The sequence below is a fragment of the Natator depressus genome, chromosome 7 (assembly GCF_965152275.1).
Source record: "Natator depressus isolate rNatDep1 chromosome 7, rNatDep2.hap1, whole genome shotgun sequence".
In the NCBI taxonomy this organism is placed as follows: domain Eukaryota; kingdom Metazoa; phylum Chordata; order Testudines; family Cheloniidae; genus Natator; species Natator depressus.
Genome location: NC_134240.1, coordinates 40,701,308 through 40,717,373, shown reverse-complemented (window position 1 = coordinate 40,717,373; position 16,066 = coordinate 40,701,308). Strand labels below are relative to the sequence as shown.

Sequence of the window (16,066 nt, the reverse complement as noted above, 5' to 3'; positions counted from 1 at the left end):
ATTTACGCAAATAAAACAAGTATTCATTTAACAAGGTGTTTCAAAATTTCCTTTTTAGTGTTCAGCTTGCTCTTGGGGTTTTCTCTTTAGCTGCTGTGAGAGCAGAGTCAGTTAATGGTTGGTGTCTCTTCAGTTAAATCAGATTTTTTTTTGGTCTCTCTATTATTGTCAGGTTACAGACAGACTATGAGAATATAATATTTGAGATGTTCCCTCCTTTCCAGAAAGAAATTAGCATAGTGGCTTAATACAGAAATGTGACATATAATAGAACACAAAGGCTAGCTATGGGCAGATTCCTTTTATTAGTATTCCTGTCATTCAGAATTCATTTTGTTTTAGGACTATCTTATTTTTATTTACTGTGATACATTTAATCCCTCTGATGAAGTGAGCTGTAGCTCACGGAAGCTTATGCTCAAATAAATTTGTTAGTCTCTAAGGTGCCACAAATACTCCTTTTTTTTGCAAATACAGACTAACACGGCTGCTACTCTGAAACCTGACATTTAATCCCTATTATTTTTTTCACTCTGATATAATTGTATATTTTTCTCTCTTACAGGATTGGGTCGTTAGTAAATTTGGCAGAGTTTTACCCATCCTTCACCTTAAGGGTCGACACAAAAGCAAAATATCCTTTCCTACTGCTTTAGTAAACACTGACTGATCATAGAAACAGTTCCATTATTCTCTTCATTTGTTTACCATCTTTATTGGGGGAAGGAGATATTTGCATAAGTCTTTATATTGTTGATACAAAACACCATGCAGTTACTGTCTCTTTCTTATGTGGAGGTAATTAAAATGTTATGCTTGGCAAAGAATGGGTATATATTGGCTGACTATTAGAATTCCAAATCTCTCGCTCGCCATTATGGAAAGGATCAGAGTGCAAAAAACAGATGGACTCACTTTAAATATGCGTTTGCTAAAAAAAACCAGAAAAATGTTCCTCCAGTGCTTGATTACTTGGTGGCTTCATCCTAAATCTTGCAACAAACTTGCATTAGTTTGATGGATAGTTGTACATGTTGCATGTAACTCACTTAAAAAGTTCATAAATCATAGCTTTAAAAATAACCATCTGTGATGGATGTGGAGCTGTGATATAATACTCTAAAAATACTCAGATGTAATAATTTTATGAACATTGTATGTGACCTGGTCAGTAAGGTGAAGTTCCTATATCCTGGGTTATAAGACTCTTCTGCAGCAATGTATTGATCTAGCTTAATAGGGGGTTGCAGGGGGCGAAGGGGGGAGCAAGAAGGAAAGCAACACAACAGTTACAGATAACCTCTTAGCAAACACTGGAGGGCAATTACCCAATGTGGGGGCTGCACGTGGGGGAGTTATGAGCTTAGAGGATCCTATATCTTGTCTCCAATGAAGATGCAAGCCTTGTTTTGCTGGGCTCGGAGCCTGGAGATCAAAAGGACACTAAATAGTTAAAAGCCATTCTCAGGAGAGAAAGGGTGGGGTCAATAGTCAGTGGTTGAGAGAGAGGCTGAGACACAGACAGGCTCTCTGAAGGAGTTGGGCCTTTCCCAGTGCCAGGGAATAGTAATAGTCAACAGCAGAGCAGTCGGGGATCGATTTATCACATCTACACTAGACACGATAAATTGATCCCCGATAGATCGATCACTACCTGCCGATCCAGCGGGTAGTGTAGACATGGCCTGTGACAACATCTATTGTCCTTGTCCCTATAACTTAAGTTGTTACTTGTTGAAAAGTGGAAGCCTCCTTGGTTTTATTTTTATTCCTTAACTCTGACTATAACATAATGAAATATGACCCGTCAAAATATTGTCACAACCTTAGAAAGCTGGAGCAAGACTTGACTGACACAGTTCCTATATCCAAGCTCACCTGGCAGTTGGAAGGTGGAGATGACAGCATAAGCAAGAAACGACGAGGAGAGTTCCCTGAAATTAAAAAAACACCTAAAAAAATGAGGATACAGAGTAGTGAAGATTTAAATAAAACACCAGGTTGCCACTTGAAAAAAGAAAACTTAACACAAACAAAATTAGTCCAAATGTCAAACTCCAAATCAACTGGTCTGTCTAAATTACTTCAGACACCTAGTCTTAATAGAATTGTCATGAAAGGCAAAGAATTATTTCTGGATAAGAACCTGGCAGCTGGTGTTAAGCCTAACAGGAATACAAACAGCATTTCAGACAGTGATATTGATTCAGAAGAAGAAATCAGGGCAATGATAGAGAAAGAAAAGGAAATACAGAAAGCTAAAACAAATGCTGCGTCTGAAAGTGATCATTTGGAAGTTGTGGGGGATAATTTTGAGCTAAAATACAACACTCACTGGTCTTTAACCAATCCAGATATGAAGAAAGTGAGTAAGGGATGTAACAGACAAGGAAAGACTATTGAAAATGACACTGATTATGATTCAGCAGATACAGATGAAATTATTGCTGTGACTAAAACTCCAGATAAAAACAGTGTGAAGACTACAATTCTAAGAGATTCTGAGCTGGTGAAAATGCAAAGGAAGGATAATGTTAGGAATGAAACTTTCAAAAACAACAAAAGCTTTGATTCTGCAAATGATTCCTTTGTGTTGTCACCAGATAAGTTAAGAGACAAAAATAACAAAAAAGCAGTGCATAACAAAACAGCAGAAGTCCTGACTTCTGAACTACAGGACAACAGAGTTGACAGCAAGTCTGGGTCTACCGGTTTTGATTCAGAGCTGGAAGCAAGTGAATCTGAAGCTGATTCTGATTATGAAGACATGATGCAAAACTGTTACCGCCTACATCTTACATTACATGAGTTAGAAGCATTAGCCACTGCAAGTATTGAATCTTCGGAAGGAGATACAGCGGGTAAACAGAGGGATAGTCAGTGCAAAACTGAAAGTAGTATTAGTAACACCAAGTATAGTACAAAGCCTTTTGAAATTGCCTCTACAACTAAAACATCTATTAATCCTGAAGATATAGTTGCTGCCATTTTAGAGGGAGAGGAGAGTGCTGATGATGAGAAGCCAAAGGAAAATAATTCCAGTTTGAAATTTCAGCCTTTCAGAGGAATAGGGTCATTATGTGAAAGTGAGAATTTTGAGGAGATGAGCAAGGAAGGTTCTTGCAGCTGTAAAAGAAAATGTAACCAAAATTCCTCAAGCCTTGTTGATTTGAAAAATAAATCTTTAGAAGAGGTTTCAAAGCCAAACTGTTCTTGTTATGGGAAACACTCAGCTCCCAGAGAGTCTAGGAGTTCCATATTATGTTCACTTGAAGACAGAAGTGTGAAAAAGAAGCAAAATACTCTCAGCAACCAGCTCAAGAAGGCGTTAAATTCCCAATACTCAGAAGGTGGAAGTGAAAAGCCTGTTTGGAAACCACCTTTATTACGAGAGAATAACTACTTGAATTCTCATGCAGAAGATCAAACAGCAAACAGAGGAGACACTGAGGACTGCACCACAACTAGTATCAGTGGAAGCGAGGAGGAAAGCACTGACACAGACAGTGTTTTATCTGTCGCACAGAAACACATTAAATGTGAATTGGAAAGCCCAGAATCTCTTCCTGGCAAACCAAAGAAGGATGCAAACAGTAAAGGTTCAGCCTCTAAATTTCAGGAAAGTGAGAACAATAAGAAAAGTCTTCACAAAAGTAAAAAAAAGCTTTGCATTCCTATTGCTGTCTCAATTGAGTCAGATGAAAAGGAGAAACAATTGCAGGATAATCAGAAGAGACTGGCAGCTCTACAAGAGAGACAGAAAGAGAGAGCATTACAGAAGAAACTTATTCAGGGGGCTCTTCTGAACCTGGTAAATATGCTTTCAACTTGTCTCTGAACAGTAAAACAGTACTGAAAGAATACTGGTTTAATAAGTATCTCTAGTATGTGTTCTCTAAGATGTTGCTGTGGTTTGAATAGTGTTTGAGAGCAGCGCCTATCTTCTTTGCCAGATTGATTTGTGGGATATGTCCAAAAAGGTGTCATGGGATTTTTTCCAGAAAACACAATAGGTGTTTTAATTTCATTCTCTACTGTTGTAAATGTGCCCAGCAGTAGTTCCCACAGTATATAACCAATATTTGACATGTTAAACTTAACAATGTCTCTCCTTTTCCAGGAAAGCCAGTCAGCAAGCAAACATAAGCACATTATATTTGATTCAGATGGAGAAAGTGAAGCTGAAGTAGAAGAGAAGTCTAAGGAAGAAGTGACTATAGGAAATCTGCCTGGAAAAGTAAGTGGCTTAGAAACAAATCCAACCTAATTTCTGAGAGGGCATTCACCTACCCAATTTGCTAGTATGTATTGTACTGAAGAGCAACACCTACTCTTATTCAGAGTTTGAGATCAAATCTTGAATATTGTCCTTTGTACTAATGGATATAAAAAAGATGATACAAAATAAGTGATGCGTATTCGTAGAGTTAAAACATGAATTTATAAATTAAGGACAATGCAAATTTTGGAGTATCTTTTTGGAAACTGAAAAAATCAGGCACTCTACTGCATAAAATAACTTGTATAAATTGATTGCAATGCAGTGTTCGCACGAACCATAAGAGCAATGGTCACATGGAGAGGCTTACATGTGGTTATGCCAAAACTTCACTCCCCACTGTTGTCAGTTAAATAAAAGGAAAAGATTTGAATTGCCCAGTGTTGTGCAGAGAGTAAGTGGCTGGAAAAGGACCGGAAATCTGGCGTTCGAGATTCTGTCATCTAACCACTAGCCCTCACTCCATCCCAAATAATGTAACTCAAAAACCAACAAATAATGACACTGAAATACACAAGCAAGGTTATGCTTCTTTAAGTCAGAATGTCAAGCCTGTCATGCATTCCAGTTTACTGAGCTTTGTTTTAATTTGGTGGTGGTTTTGGTAACTGAGTAGAAATGTATTGTAAGATTTTGACTGTATGCTAGATGAAAATGGGCTTTCGCTACATGAACAATTAGGCATATTCTTTTATATGCTACATGCTGTGCAAAATGCAGAAGGATTTTTGCTTATTAATTGAGCAACTGTGGTAAAATTACGTCTGCCATGGATCCTTTTCATTTACTATCTATAAAGCGGAGGATAAATTTTAAATTGGCCCTCTTGGGTTTTAAAATGGCTGCTGGTGTAGAGTTTGAGTAAATTTTGAGACTTTCTCCTGGAACTTTACTTAACTTAACCTTTTGTAACACCACCTCTCTTCAGAGGTTCCACCATCATGCACTGGTCAGCAGGTGATGATGCGTTTGATGGGAGGGAACTTCCTCTCCCTTGACATATTTCATTCTCTCCCCTTTTAAAGCCTGAACTGAAAGCTGTTTTCTTTTTCAAAGATGTTTTAAAATTAGGGCCACTGTCAACGTTGAATGTAAAACACCCTTTCTCCCTCCCATCCCTTTGTTTTCCTGACTTCTATTTAGAGGTTAGTTTATTACTTTGTGAATTGTTGTACGGTGGCCAAAACACTGTGGGGGGAGCCATAATTATTCTGAAAGACTTAGCTGTGACATTCTTGGCTGCTGCTGATGAGAGTGTCACTTACAACTGCATTACATTTCTTTTGACTTTTATCATTTTAATTATATTTGTCAAGTAACTTCCACTGTATTGTGATTTCATAAAGCAAAAAGGCAGTCTGTGAGGCTGTTACTTAAAAACTGGTTCTAAAACTCTTTCCTAGAATAACATTTTTCAAAATCCAAATTAACTTTTTTATGAAAGCCTAATGACCACTGTGAAACCTAGAGAAAAGCATGTTTAACTGAAATACTGCTTCATAATAACTATCAAACTGTTTTTATTGAATATATGGATTTGAGAGGGTAAAGTGTCCTCTGCGTCACCAGTGAATCATCTACATTAAAGGCATTTCACAAATACTAATCAGATATGCAGTTGCAAGAATGTGAAATGTGTAACTGTGACCATGGTGCCTGGAGGGGCTACACTGAGAATGTTTATTCAGGGCAAACTGCAAATAATAGGGCAGACAATCCCCAGAATTGGTGGTTTATTTTATAATGAGATTTCACCAATCCAGTAACCAAACAGCTTCCATACTGGTTACCAAGAAGCCAAAATACAGTCCCCTTTGGTTCCCATCCGGACAGCCAAGTCTAATATAGTGAGGATTTATTAATAAAAAGAAAGAGTTGCTGTGGTTAAAAGAGCAATAATACATACAGATAAGAACAAAGTTCTTAAGTCAGTTTCATAGCAGAGATGGGTGAGGCTGCTGATTTGTAAAAATCCTTCTGTAATCAATATAAAAGCCTATAGTCAAATAGGCAGTCCATGTGCAGAGTTTATTCAAATTCTTCCATGAGAATGGCAGGGTTAATTGAGAGTAGACCTGGAGACCTCAGTCTTGTAAGCATAGACTTTCCCTGTCAAAGTTTTAAACAGATCTGCGATAAAATAGGATCAGGCCCAACGCTTTCTTTATAGCTGAAATTAAGTGGATAAGCCTCTTGACAGCAAATGATCACAGCTGGCCTTCCTTGAATGAAGAACAGGTAATGTACATTGTTGCTTTGAAGCTAATCTGTTTCCCCGGGATACACCGGTAACTAGTTGTATTAATTAGCATAAGACAATTAACCATCAAACAGTTCACAGGTAGTTTACTACAAATTTCAAAGAGAAATGTGCCCAATAACATTATTATACCACAAGTCCTATCTAAATGATAATTTCGCCTTTTGATCTCTGAGTCAATAGAATTCAGTAATGAAACATAGCTAATTAGATCACATTGTTAAACTTCCAACAAGATATAGGTAAACAGGCAAATATGATTAGAGTTTATTCTTGATTCTCTAGATCCTTGATATGGAGGCCTCTATTGTTAGTCAACTTGAAATGGCTTTGATAACTATCTGCAAGGAATGGTCCTATTTACCATTTCAGTGCTCTAATATGTCCTTAAGAGTTGCTTTCAGGTCACCCAGCCTGCTGGTTGCTTAACTCTCACTGGCTCAGCATCACAGTAACTTATAAAATAAAATCATATGGAAAAGTGCGGTTACTTCATACAGAAATGTGCTCCTGCCACACTTGGATGATCACAACTGTAAAATAAAATTACCAAAGAATTGTCTCAGAACATCTAAAGCAGCTGTAACATCTTTTTACAAGGATTCGTGGACATCAATAATTAGGAGAAGTAAATGCGGTATCCTGAAAGAGTGTTGGCTTCAAGCTGTATTGGGAAAGTAATACAAAACAAGTAGGTAGTAGTAGATAGTGTTCTTAGAACTGCTTATTATAACTGTTTCCTCTGTGTGTTTTGCTTTTTTTTTTATTAAACAATTAAGGAATTTACTAGTAAAATTTATGGGAAGTTGTTTGAGAGCAGTGACGATGAGCAAGATGCTGCCGGTGAAGATGACCGATTCCAAATCAAACCCCAGTTTGAAGGCAAAGCTGGTGAGAGGGTTAGTGAACCTATTTAATAATATCTGCAGTTACCTGAAGAGGATGGTGTTGGCAAAGTTATGGTAATACCTGTGTTGGAAAAGTCCATTTAGATGTAGAGGAAATAATGTTTTCTCATAATGTAATAATGTAACTGCTCTTTCCCACACCTCCCAAGCTGAAGTCAAATGGTATTTTCAAAAGAGGTTTATTAGCGTTTCTCAAATGTGGCCACCTTGGCCAAATGCAGACACCAGGCACTTTTCTTGTGGCCACAGCCTCCTGGGCTGGGAGGGCAGGGGCCAAGTAGCTGCCCCTTCCCCTCCCTGTTGCTCCTGGATGCCCCACCTTGATGTTGGTTACTGGGGCCACCAGCAGAGGTTGGGCCCTGCCCCCCCCTTGGAGACACCTTGGGCACAAGGAAGCACCCAGTGAGTTTCCCCACATTCCCAGGGGCAGTTGGGCTCAGGCTTTGGGGTTCAGCCCTGGTTTGGGGGGGTGGCAGGCTCTGGCCACGGGGCTTCGGGCTCCAGTCCCAGGCTTCGGCTGCATGGCAGCAGGCCCCAGGCTCTGGCAGCAGAGCTTCAGGCATTAGCCCCCCCACTGCCTTCCCTGGCCACCATCCAAGGCTTAATTTGTCCCCAGGCTTGCCAGGGCTAAGTCCGTTATGCAAAGTGATACTTGTATGTTTGTTACTGTCAAGGTTCCTTCCCCACTCTGAACGCTAGGGTACAGATGTGGGGACCTGCATGAAAAACCTCCTAAGCTTATCTTTACCAGCTTAGGTCAAAACTTCCCCAAGGTACAAAATATTCCACCCTTTGTCCTTGGATTGGCTGCTACCACCACCAAACAAATACTGGTTACTGGGGAAGAGCTGTTTGGAAACGTCTTTCCCCCCCAAAATACTTCCCAAAACCTTGCACCCCACTTCCTGGACAAGGTTTGGTAAAAAGCCTCACCAATTTGCCTAGGTGACTACAGACCCAGACCCTTGGATCTGAGAACAATGAAAAAGCATTCAGTTTTCTTACAGGAAGACTTTTAATAGAAATAGAAGTAAATAGAAGTAAAGAAATCACCTCTGTAAAATCAGGATGGTAGATAGCTTACAGGGTAATTGGATTCAAAACATAGAGAACCCCTCTAGGCAAAACCGTAAGTTACAAAAAAAATACACAGACAGAAATAGTTATTCTATTCAGCACAATTCTTTTCTCAGCCATTTAAAGAAATCATAATCTAACACATACCTAGCTAGATTACTTACTAAAAGTTCTAAGACTCCATTCCTGGTCTATCCCCGGCAGAAACAGCATGTAGACAGACATACAGACCCTTTGTTTCTCTCCCTCCTCCCAGCTTTTGAAAGTATCTTGTCTCCTGATTGGTCATTTTGGTCAGGTGCCAGCGAGGTTACCTTTAGCTTCTTAACCCTTTACAGGTGAGAGGAGTTTTTCCTCTGGCCAGGAGGGATTTTAAAGGGGTTTACCCTTCCCTTTATATTTATGACAGTTACTATCACTTTGCACAACAGATTTACTAGCTATCAATAAATAAATTTACAATAATTTGGATGTGTATATGTGCATATTTATTTGCTTTTCCTAAAGCTAATTAAGTATTTTAGGAAAAAGTGTGAAAGCAGTCACCAGCAAGAGTTGGTGGCTGCACTCTGAGGCCACTAAAAATTTCTCCTGAGAACCTCTACAGTGAAAGCTTATGTTAATTCATGGCCATGATTCCAGTTAAAACTGTTACTGCTTGTCTGATTGTTATAAAGCTGCTGGACTACATACATTTAATATCAGATTTTTTGTTTTGTTATCAATGTAGCTCATGCATTTACAATCACGCTTTGGCACAGATGAAAGATTTCGTATGGATGCTCGGTTCCTTGAAAGTGGCAGTGAAGAGGAAGGTAAACATTTTCTCTTATTTTCCAGGTCTTGCTCTTCCACAGCAATTTGTAGTCACAACTAATTAGTAATAATAGAGAGGCATGATGGGTGTAAGTTTTTGAACATTTAGAATTACTTATTACACATTTCTCTTCTCTGGATTTAGCTTCATGGGAAAGTAGTGTAAAAGTAAATAGTACTGGCATCATAATTTAGAGAACAAATTTATAAAATGCCCCATTAAGCTACTGTAAACTCTAGTTTGGGTTGTAGGTGGGGGTGTATTTCCTTGTTAGAAGGGCAACATTTTAAAACATTTCTTTTGTTATAGGATGATATCAAAATAAATGTATCTGCACCTTTCAGAAGATAAGGGGATACCATTAACCAGAGTAACCTTGCTTTTTGCTTTTCTATTCCTTGGCTATACTTGGATTTTATGCATCTTGCAGTACCATGCTATACAATAGCCACAAGGGGGAGTGTTGTCAATTGAGCTGGTTGAAAATTGCAAAAATGTTTTCCTGAAAAGAAATTTTTTTGGCAAAAAAAAAAAAAAAAAAAAACCCTCCTATCAACCCAAAACAAACAAATTTCAAACAAACCAACCCTGTTTTAAAACACCTAAATTTTCAGCCAGTCCTACTTCTCACTTGGATATTTTTGTCTATAACCCCAAGAAATGTCCCTTAACAGCCTTAAATGACAATGTCTGGGTAATTATTATAAAATAGAAGAAAATCATGGGACAGAAAATGATTAAATCTCTATCTTTCATGTTAAATTGATGCCCATACCGCCTCATAAGCAAAGCTTGACCATAACTTGAGGGGAAAACAAAATGGATCGTTTTAAAAAGTTTTAAAATAAGGAGGAATAGAGAACATATCCCATCATTTTTAACCTAAAACTCTGTGAGCTTCTTAACTAACTTACTAGTGGTGTAAAATATTGGAGGAACGCTTCAAGGAGTCATTTCATAGAGGTTTTTATATATTTTTCCTAGAAGAGGCAAAGAAAGTGAAGACAGATGAGGAAGGAGAACTTGCTGCTGAGAAAAAGAAAAACCTAGAGATATTGGGAAGTCTCTTGCAGATCAGCCTAGAACATCCTAAATCAAGCAAACTGGCAACAAATACCAAAAAATTCAGGTATGGTCCTGCTTTAGCAGAAGAAACCTGAACCTTAGGAAGACTATAATTTTCTGTTACATGACATAATTTCCTCTCTGTTTTATTAGTTTACTGAAAACAACTTTCTCCTCCCCGCCTTATCACATGCATGGAAGGTCACCTTTGAATCAGGCTTCCCATCCCAGTATGACAATAGATTATATTATTGGCTATAATCATCATTTATATAGTGCCATTGTGCGTGAGAATTTATGGGTTAATAAAATGATCTCCTTGCCCCCAAAGAGCTTAAAATCTACCGAAGTTGAATGCTTCCTTATTTTCTTTTCCCCTCCAAAGAGAGACAAACTCAAAATGGCTAATTATACTGAAAGTAGGTTGAATAATGGGTTAATAGACTTGTCATAAATATAAAGGGAAGGGTAAACACCTTTAAATCCCTCCTGGCCAGAAGAAAAACCCTTTCACCCGTAAAGGGTTAAGAAGCTAGGATAACCTCGCTGGCACCTGACCAAAATGACCAATGAGGAGACAAGTTACTTTCAAAAGCTGGGGGGAGGGAGAAACAAAGCCTCTCTCTCTGTCTGTGTGATGCTTTCCCCGGGGACAGAACAGGAATGGAGTTTTAGAACTTAGTAAGTAATCTAGCTAGATATGCGTTAGATTCTGATTCCTTTAAATGGCTGAGAAAATAAGCTGTGCTGAATGGAATGGATATTCCTGTTTTTGTCTTTTTGTAACTTAAGGTTTTCCTAGAGGGATTCTCTATGTTTTGAATCTAATTACCCTGTAAGGTATTTACCATCCTGATTTTACAGAGGTGATCCTTTTTACTTTTTCTTCTATTAAAATTCTTCTTTTAAGAAACTGAATGTTTCTTTTATTGTTTTAAGATCCAAGGATTTGGGTCTGTGGTCACCTATGCAAATTGGTGAGGATTTTTCTCAAACCTTCCCCAGGAAAGGGGGTGTAAGATTTGGGAGGATTTTGGGGGGAAAGACGTTTCCAGACGGACTTTATCCACTACAAGAAGGATGTGGATAAATTGGAGAGAGTCCAGCGAAGGGCAACAAAAATGATTAGGGGTCTAGAGCACATGACTTATGAAGAGAGGCTGAGGGAGCTGGGATTGTTTAGTCTGCAGAAGAGAAGAATGAAGGGGGATTTGATAGCTGCTTTCAACTACCTGAAAGGGGGTTCCAAAGAGGATGGCTCTAGACTGTTCTCAATGGTAGCAGATGACAGAACGAGGAGTAATGGTCTCAAGTTGCAATGGGGGAGGTTTAGATTGGATATTAGGAAAAACTTTTTCACTAAGAGGGTGGTGAAACACTGGAATGCGTTACCTAGGGAGGTGGTAGAATCTCCTTCCTTAGAGGTTTTTAAGGTCAGGCTTGACAAAGCCCTGGCTGGGATGATTTAACTGGGAATTGGTCCTGCTTTGAGCAGGGGGTTGGACTAGATGACCTTCTGGGGTCCCTTCCAACCCTGATATTCTATGATTCTATGATTCTTTTTTCCAATAATAATAATACCGGTTAGACGTTTGGTGGTGGCAGCGAAAGTCCAAGGGCAAAATGTAAAATAGTTTGTACCTTGGGGAAGTTTTAACCTAAGCTGGTAAAAGTAAGCTTAGGAGGTTTTCATGCAGGTCTCCACATCCGTACCCTATAGTTCAGAGTGGGGAAGGAACCTTGACAAGACTAGACTTTGATTTCTGGAGACTGCGATGGATGATGATGGCATCACGCAATTGCCATTTCTGCTCTTCATCAACATCAAATTTATTCCTAGACAGAAGTGTTTTTTGTAAAAATATACGTTCTCATTTATAGTCTGTCCTTACTACTGTTGGGATGTTTCTTCAGTGTGTTAGGCATGGATTCTCTACCTTTATCCCACATGTCCTAACTTTCATTGTCTGAGGAAGCCACAATTTCTAGATTCAATGCATTTAATAATACATTTCAAAAACTGAACTCTTATCTGTATCTTTAATCCTTACATTTGGAGGAGCAATCCATCTGTGGGCTGAATTAATACAGGAATAATTATTTTTAATGGTGGTGTGTTGAGGTATTTTGCAAATAGTATATTTTCGTTCCAACTTCCATTATTGGTGTATAGCCCTGTTTGGTAGGCAACTGTGTCACAATGCTCATTTTACAATTGTATGAATCTTATAAAGATCTTTATGTATCTCCTAAAGATTTTCTCAACAGATTCAATGGCCTCCTTTCCTTGTATTTTTACTTCACAGAAGTCAAATCACCTATTTTTGGGGGGTTAACTTCTGTGATAGCATAAATTAACTTTTAATTTCACAGGACAAGAGAGGCCTGTGTGGGGAACAGAATATTTGGTTGAATATTTTTATATTGTCTTTAAGCTGGATGGAATAATGCAATCAGGCTATTTTCCTCTGATCTAAAGTTTGGACTTCATTAACTAATTTCAATAACATTTTCAGTTTTGAAAGGGGAAAAAAAATCTCCATTTTTGGTATATTTGAAAATTAAGGGGAAATCAGAATCTCTGGATATAATAATCATAAACTCAGTTAATCTCCAAATGATAAAACATATCTATGTATTAATGTTGTTTCCTAAAGAACAACTGACAGATGTTTAATGCTGAAGGTTTTAATAATTTGATGTGAAGAATGCTGCGTGGAATCTTTTTTTCTTCACAGTACAGACTGTAACACACACTGATCTGCTCTCATAATGCTAATAATTTTTGTACTGTATAAAAACAAAAGTGAATTTCAATCTGCTTGTGAACACAAATAAGATGAGCTGAAAATGTCATTGCACTTGTCAGTTAGGTTGTTTTATTTTAGACATTTAGTTACAGTATCTCTTTTTATTATTCCTCTTATTCATACAGAGATATTAATACCTTACGCTATGATCCCACAAGGCAAGACCATGAAGTTTTTGAAAGGAAAACAGATACTACAGAAAAAGAGAGGTAATATCTTATCACCTCCTTATAGTTGTAAGACCAACTTTCTTCCCCTTGAGGGCTGATTTTCAAAAGTATTTGGAGGCCACAAGCCTATCACTTTCCTTGCTTACTCTGCTGTCCCCTCTGCAAGTCTTCCCATCCCTAGTAAAATGTAGACTCTCTATAAAGATTCCTTTTAGTACAGCAGTGGTGATGCTAGCAATAGATCAGAATTGTCACCAGTCTCTTAAGGTCAAACATGAATTTTTCCCTTCTGTAGGTTGTGCTTATCTGTATGATCTGGAGAGAGGAAATAGTTGAAAAATGAAAAATTTGCTCAAATTGATGAGACAGGAATGTAATCCTTTAACTCTTAGGGCATCCTATTACCAGAAACTGAAATTACTGAGAAAACAGGAATGCAGAAAAGCAAAGTACTTGCTAGAGGATTTGAATATTTCCCTGGATAGGAAGTCTCCTGTAAGTAATACAAAGATCAGTCAAAAGAAAACCCCATATCTTTCAAATGTTCGTCCAGTGCATAATTGTTTTTTAAAATAAATATAATTCCAGTAAAGCTAAAAGAAAGAAGAAAAGGGAGGAGGCAGAGAAATTGCCCGAAGTGTCTAAAGAAATATACTATGATGTTGCGGTGGATTTAAAAGAGGTATTTGGATCAACAAAATGTGCAGCTGAAAAAAGTGAAATAATACCCTGGGACAAACATGATGATATGGAAGAATCAACTCTGGCTGACCAGCATATATTAAGACTTAATGTTGAGGGCAATGCAGAAGAAAAATCTAGTGGCTTCACGTTTTCCTTTTTTGGTGATGATATGAACCAGTCAGCTGTGAAAGAAGGTAACATTGCAGATTCTGGTACTTTTTTTAATAGTTTGCTTTTACTGGCATTTATTTGTTTTAACTTTTGAATCACTGAAGATTATATTTAATAAGATGACACACCAGGTTGTATGAAATCATCCTTCTGTCAAACAGATTAAACAAATCTCATGGACAGATCTGAGCAAAATTTAAAGCAAATTTTCACAATTAAGCATAACTTGAATATTTCCTTATAGCATGGTATACAGACATTACAAGTAAGATTAATGCATGGAGCAACTTATAAGAATTGTATAGAATCTAAACATATTCTTACACATCTAGCATCTATCTTGAACAATATTAATATACAAGTGAGCTGGTCTACCAGCGTCACAATCTGCATGTAAAGAATTGCTTTCTACTTGGATTTTGTACTGTTGGTTTTGGGTGGTGTGTTGTACCGCACAGGGAAAACAGTTGTATTGTTGTCCTTTTCTCTTCTTTGACCGATCAGCAAAGGCTGAGAATACTACCTAGGCACTATGCTTATCCTCTGGATATTTAACAGCAGTCTCCCTGGCCAATAAGGAGTAACATTGACTGGGTTCAAAGGAGATCTGCTATTCTCTACTTAAGCCAAAATGATACTGACTGTAGATTTTGGGGATGGAAATGTAAAACAGAGAAAGATAGGGAAAATCTGCATATCCTTCTGAAAGCACAAAAAGTGTCCTTTCCAAATCAGATATTTCACACTTATCTAAACAGAAGTTTCACTTTGTAGGCAGGGGAATGATCAGACTTTTTGGTGGTACTATTGCAGAGCCCTACAAAATTGAAACAATAAAACCTGCAAGAGTAGCATGGCAAGAGGATCCTCGTTTCCAGGACAGCAGCTCGGAGGAAAATGATGAGCCAGAAGACTCTGAAAGTGAAAACTTCAAAGAAATGTAAATCTGGTTTTATATTTTGTGGCTATTAAGTGCTTACTGATTATCAGGATTTATGTGGCAGCCGAGAAAAAATCCTTTTATTTGGCACCCCCCCACCTCCACCCCAGCATCAAAAGCCTCATTCTGGAAAACTGAATTCCTTACTGCCAACCAGACAAGTTGCTACTATACATTTAAAATTCCCTGGTTCACTGATTGACCAGTGCATTTGACTGAGGCTGGAAGTGAAAACTGGCTTCCCTGCCATGTAAATGTTGCTCGGTACCTCACATGCATTGCAACTTAACATGCAAAATAAAAAAACAACTTATTTTGGCTTCATGCAAATATTTTGGAAAGTACTTCCTTATCCAATAATTAGATTTACATTTAAGTTGTTGGTGAGCAAGTCTCCTTGTTTCAAACAGACATCCCATAGCTTTAGTATTACTATTACAAATTAAACTGTTAAATCTTTCAGTGTGTAACATTTCTGATATTCTAAAGCAATGCAGTTTTACATAAGAACGGCCATACTGGGTCAGACTAAAGGTCTATCTAGCCCAGTATCCTGTCTTCCCACAGTAGCCGATGCCAGGTGCCACAGAGGGAATGAACAGAACAGGTAATCATCAAGTGATCCATCCCGTCACCCATTCCTAGCTTCTGGCAAACAGAGGCTGAGAATACCATTCCTACCCATCTTGGCTAATAGCTATTGATGGACCTATCCTCCATGAATTTATCTAGTTCTTTTTTGTACTTCGTCACAGTTGGCCTTCACAACATCCTCTGGCAAAGAGTTCCACAGGTTGACTGTGTGTTGTGTGAAGAAATACTTCCTTTTGTTTATTTTAAACCTGCTGCCTATTAATTTCATGTGGTGACCGCTAGTTCTTGTGT

At 38.1% G+C, this 16,066-nt stretch overlaps 1 protein-coding gene across 1 annotated transcript in view; it reads left to right on the top strand.

Annotated features, from left to right (window-relative positions):
* Positions 1–16,066, top strand: part of NOL8 (nucleolar protein 8) — a 32,858-nt gene that overhangs the window by 8,004 nt on the left and 8,788 nt on the right. Inside the window, exons 6-14 of the mRNA XM_074958202.1 lie at positions 566–637; positions 1,793–3,811; positions 4,121–4,237; positions 7,319–7,438; positions 9,255–9,339; positions 10,326–10,470; positions 13,342–13,425; positions 13,975–14,264; positions 15,055–15,181. Of these exons, the coding sequence (XP_074814303.1) occupies positions 566–637; positions 1,793–3,811; positions 4,121–4,237; positions 7,319–7,438; positions 9,255–9,339; positions 10,326–10,470; positions 13,342–13,425; positions 13,975–14,264; positions 15,055–15,181 (3,059 nt within the window). The remainder of the gene's footprint in view (positions 1–565; positions 638–1,792; positions 3,812–4,120; positions 4,238–7,318; positions 7,439–9,254; positions 9,340–10,325; positions 10,471–13,341; positions 13,426–13,974; positions 14,265–15,054; positions 15,182–16,066) is intronic.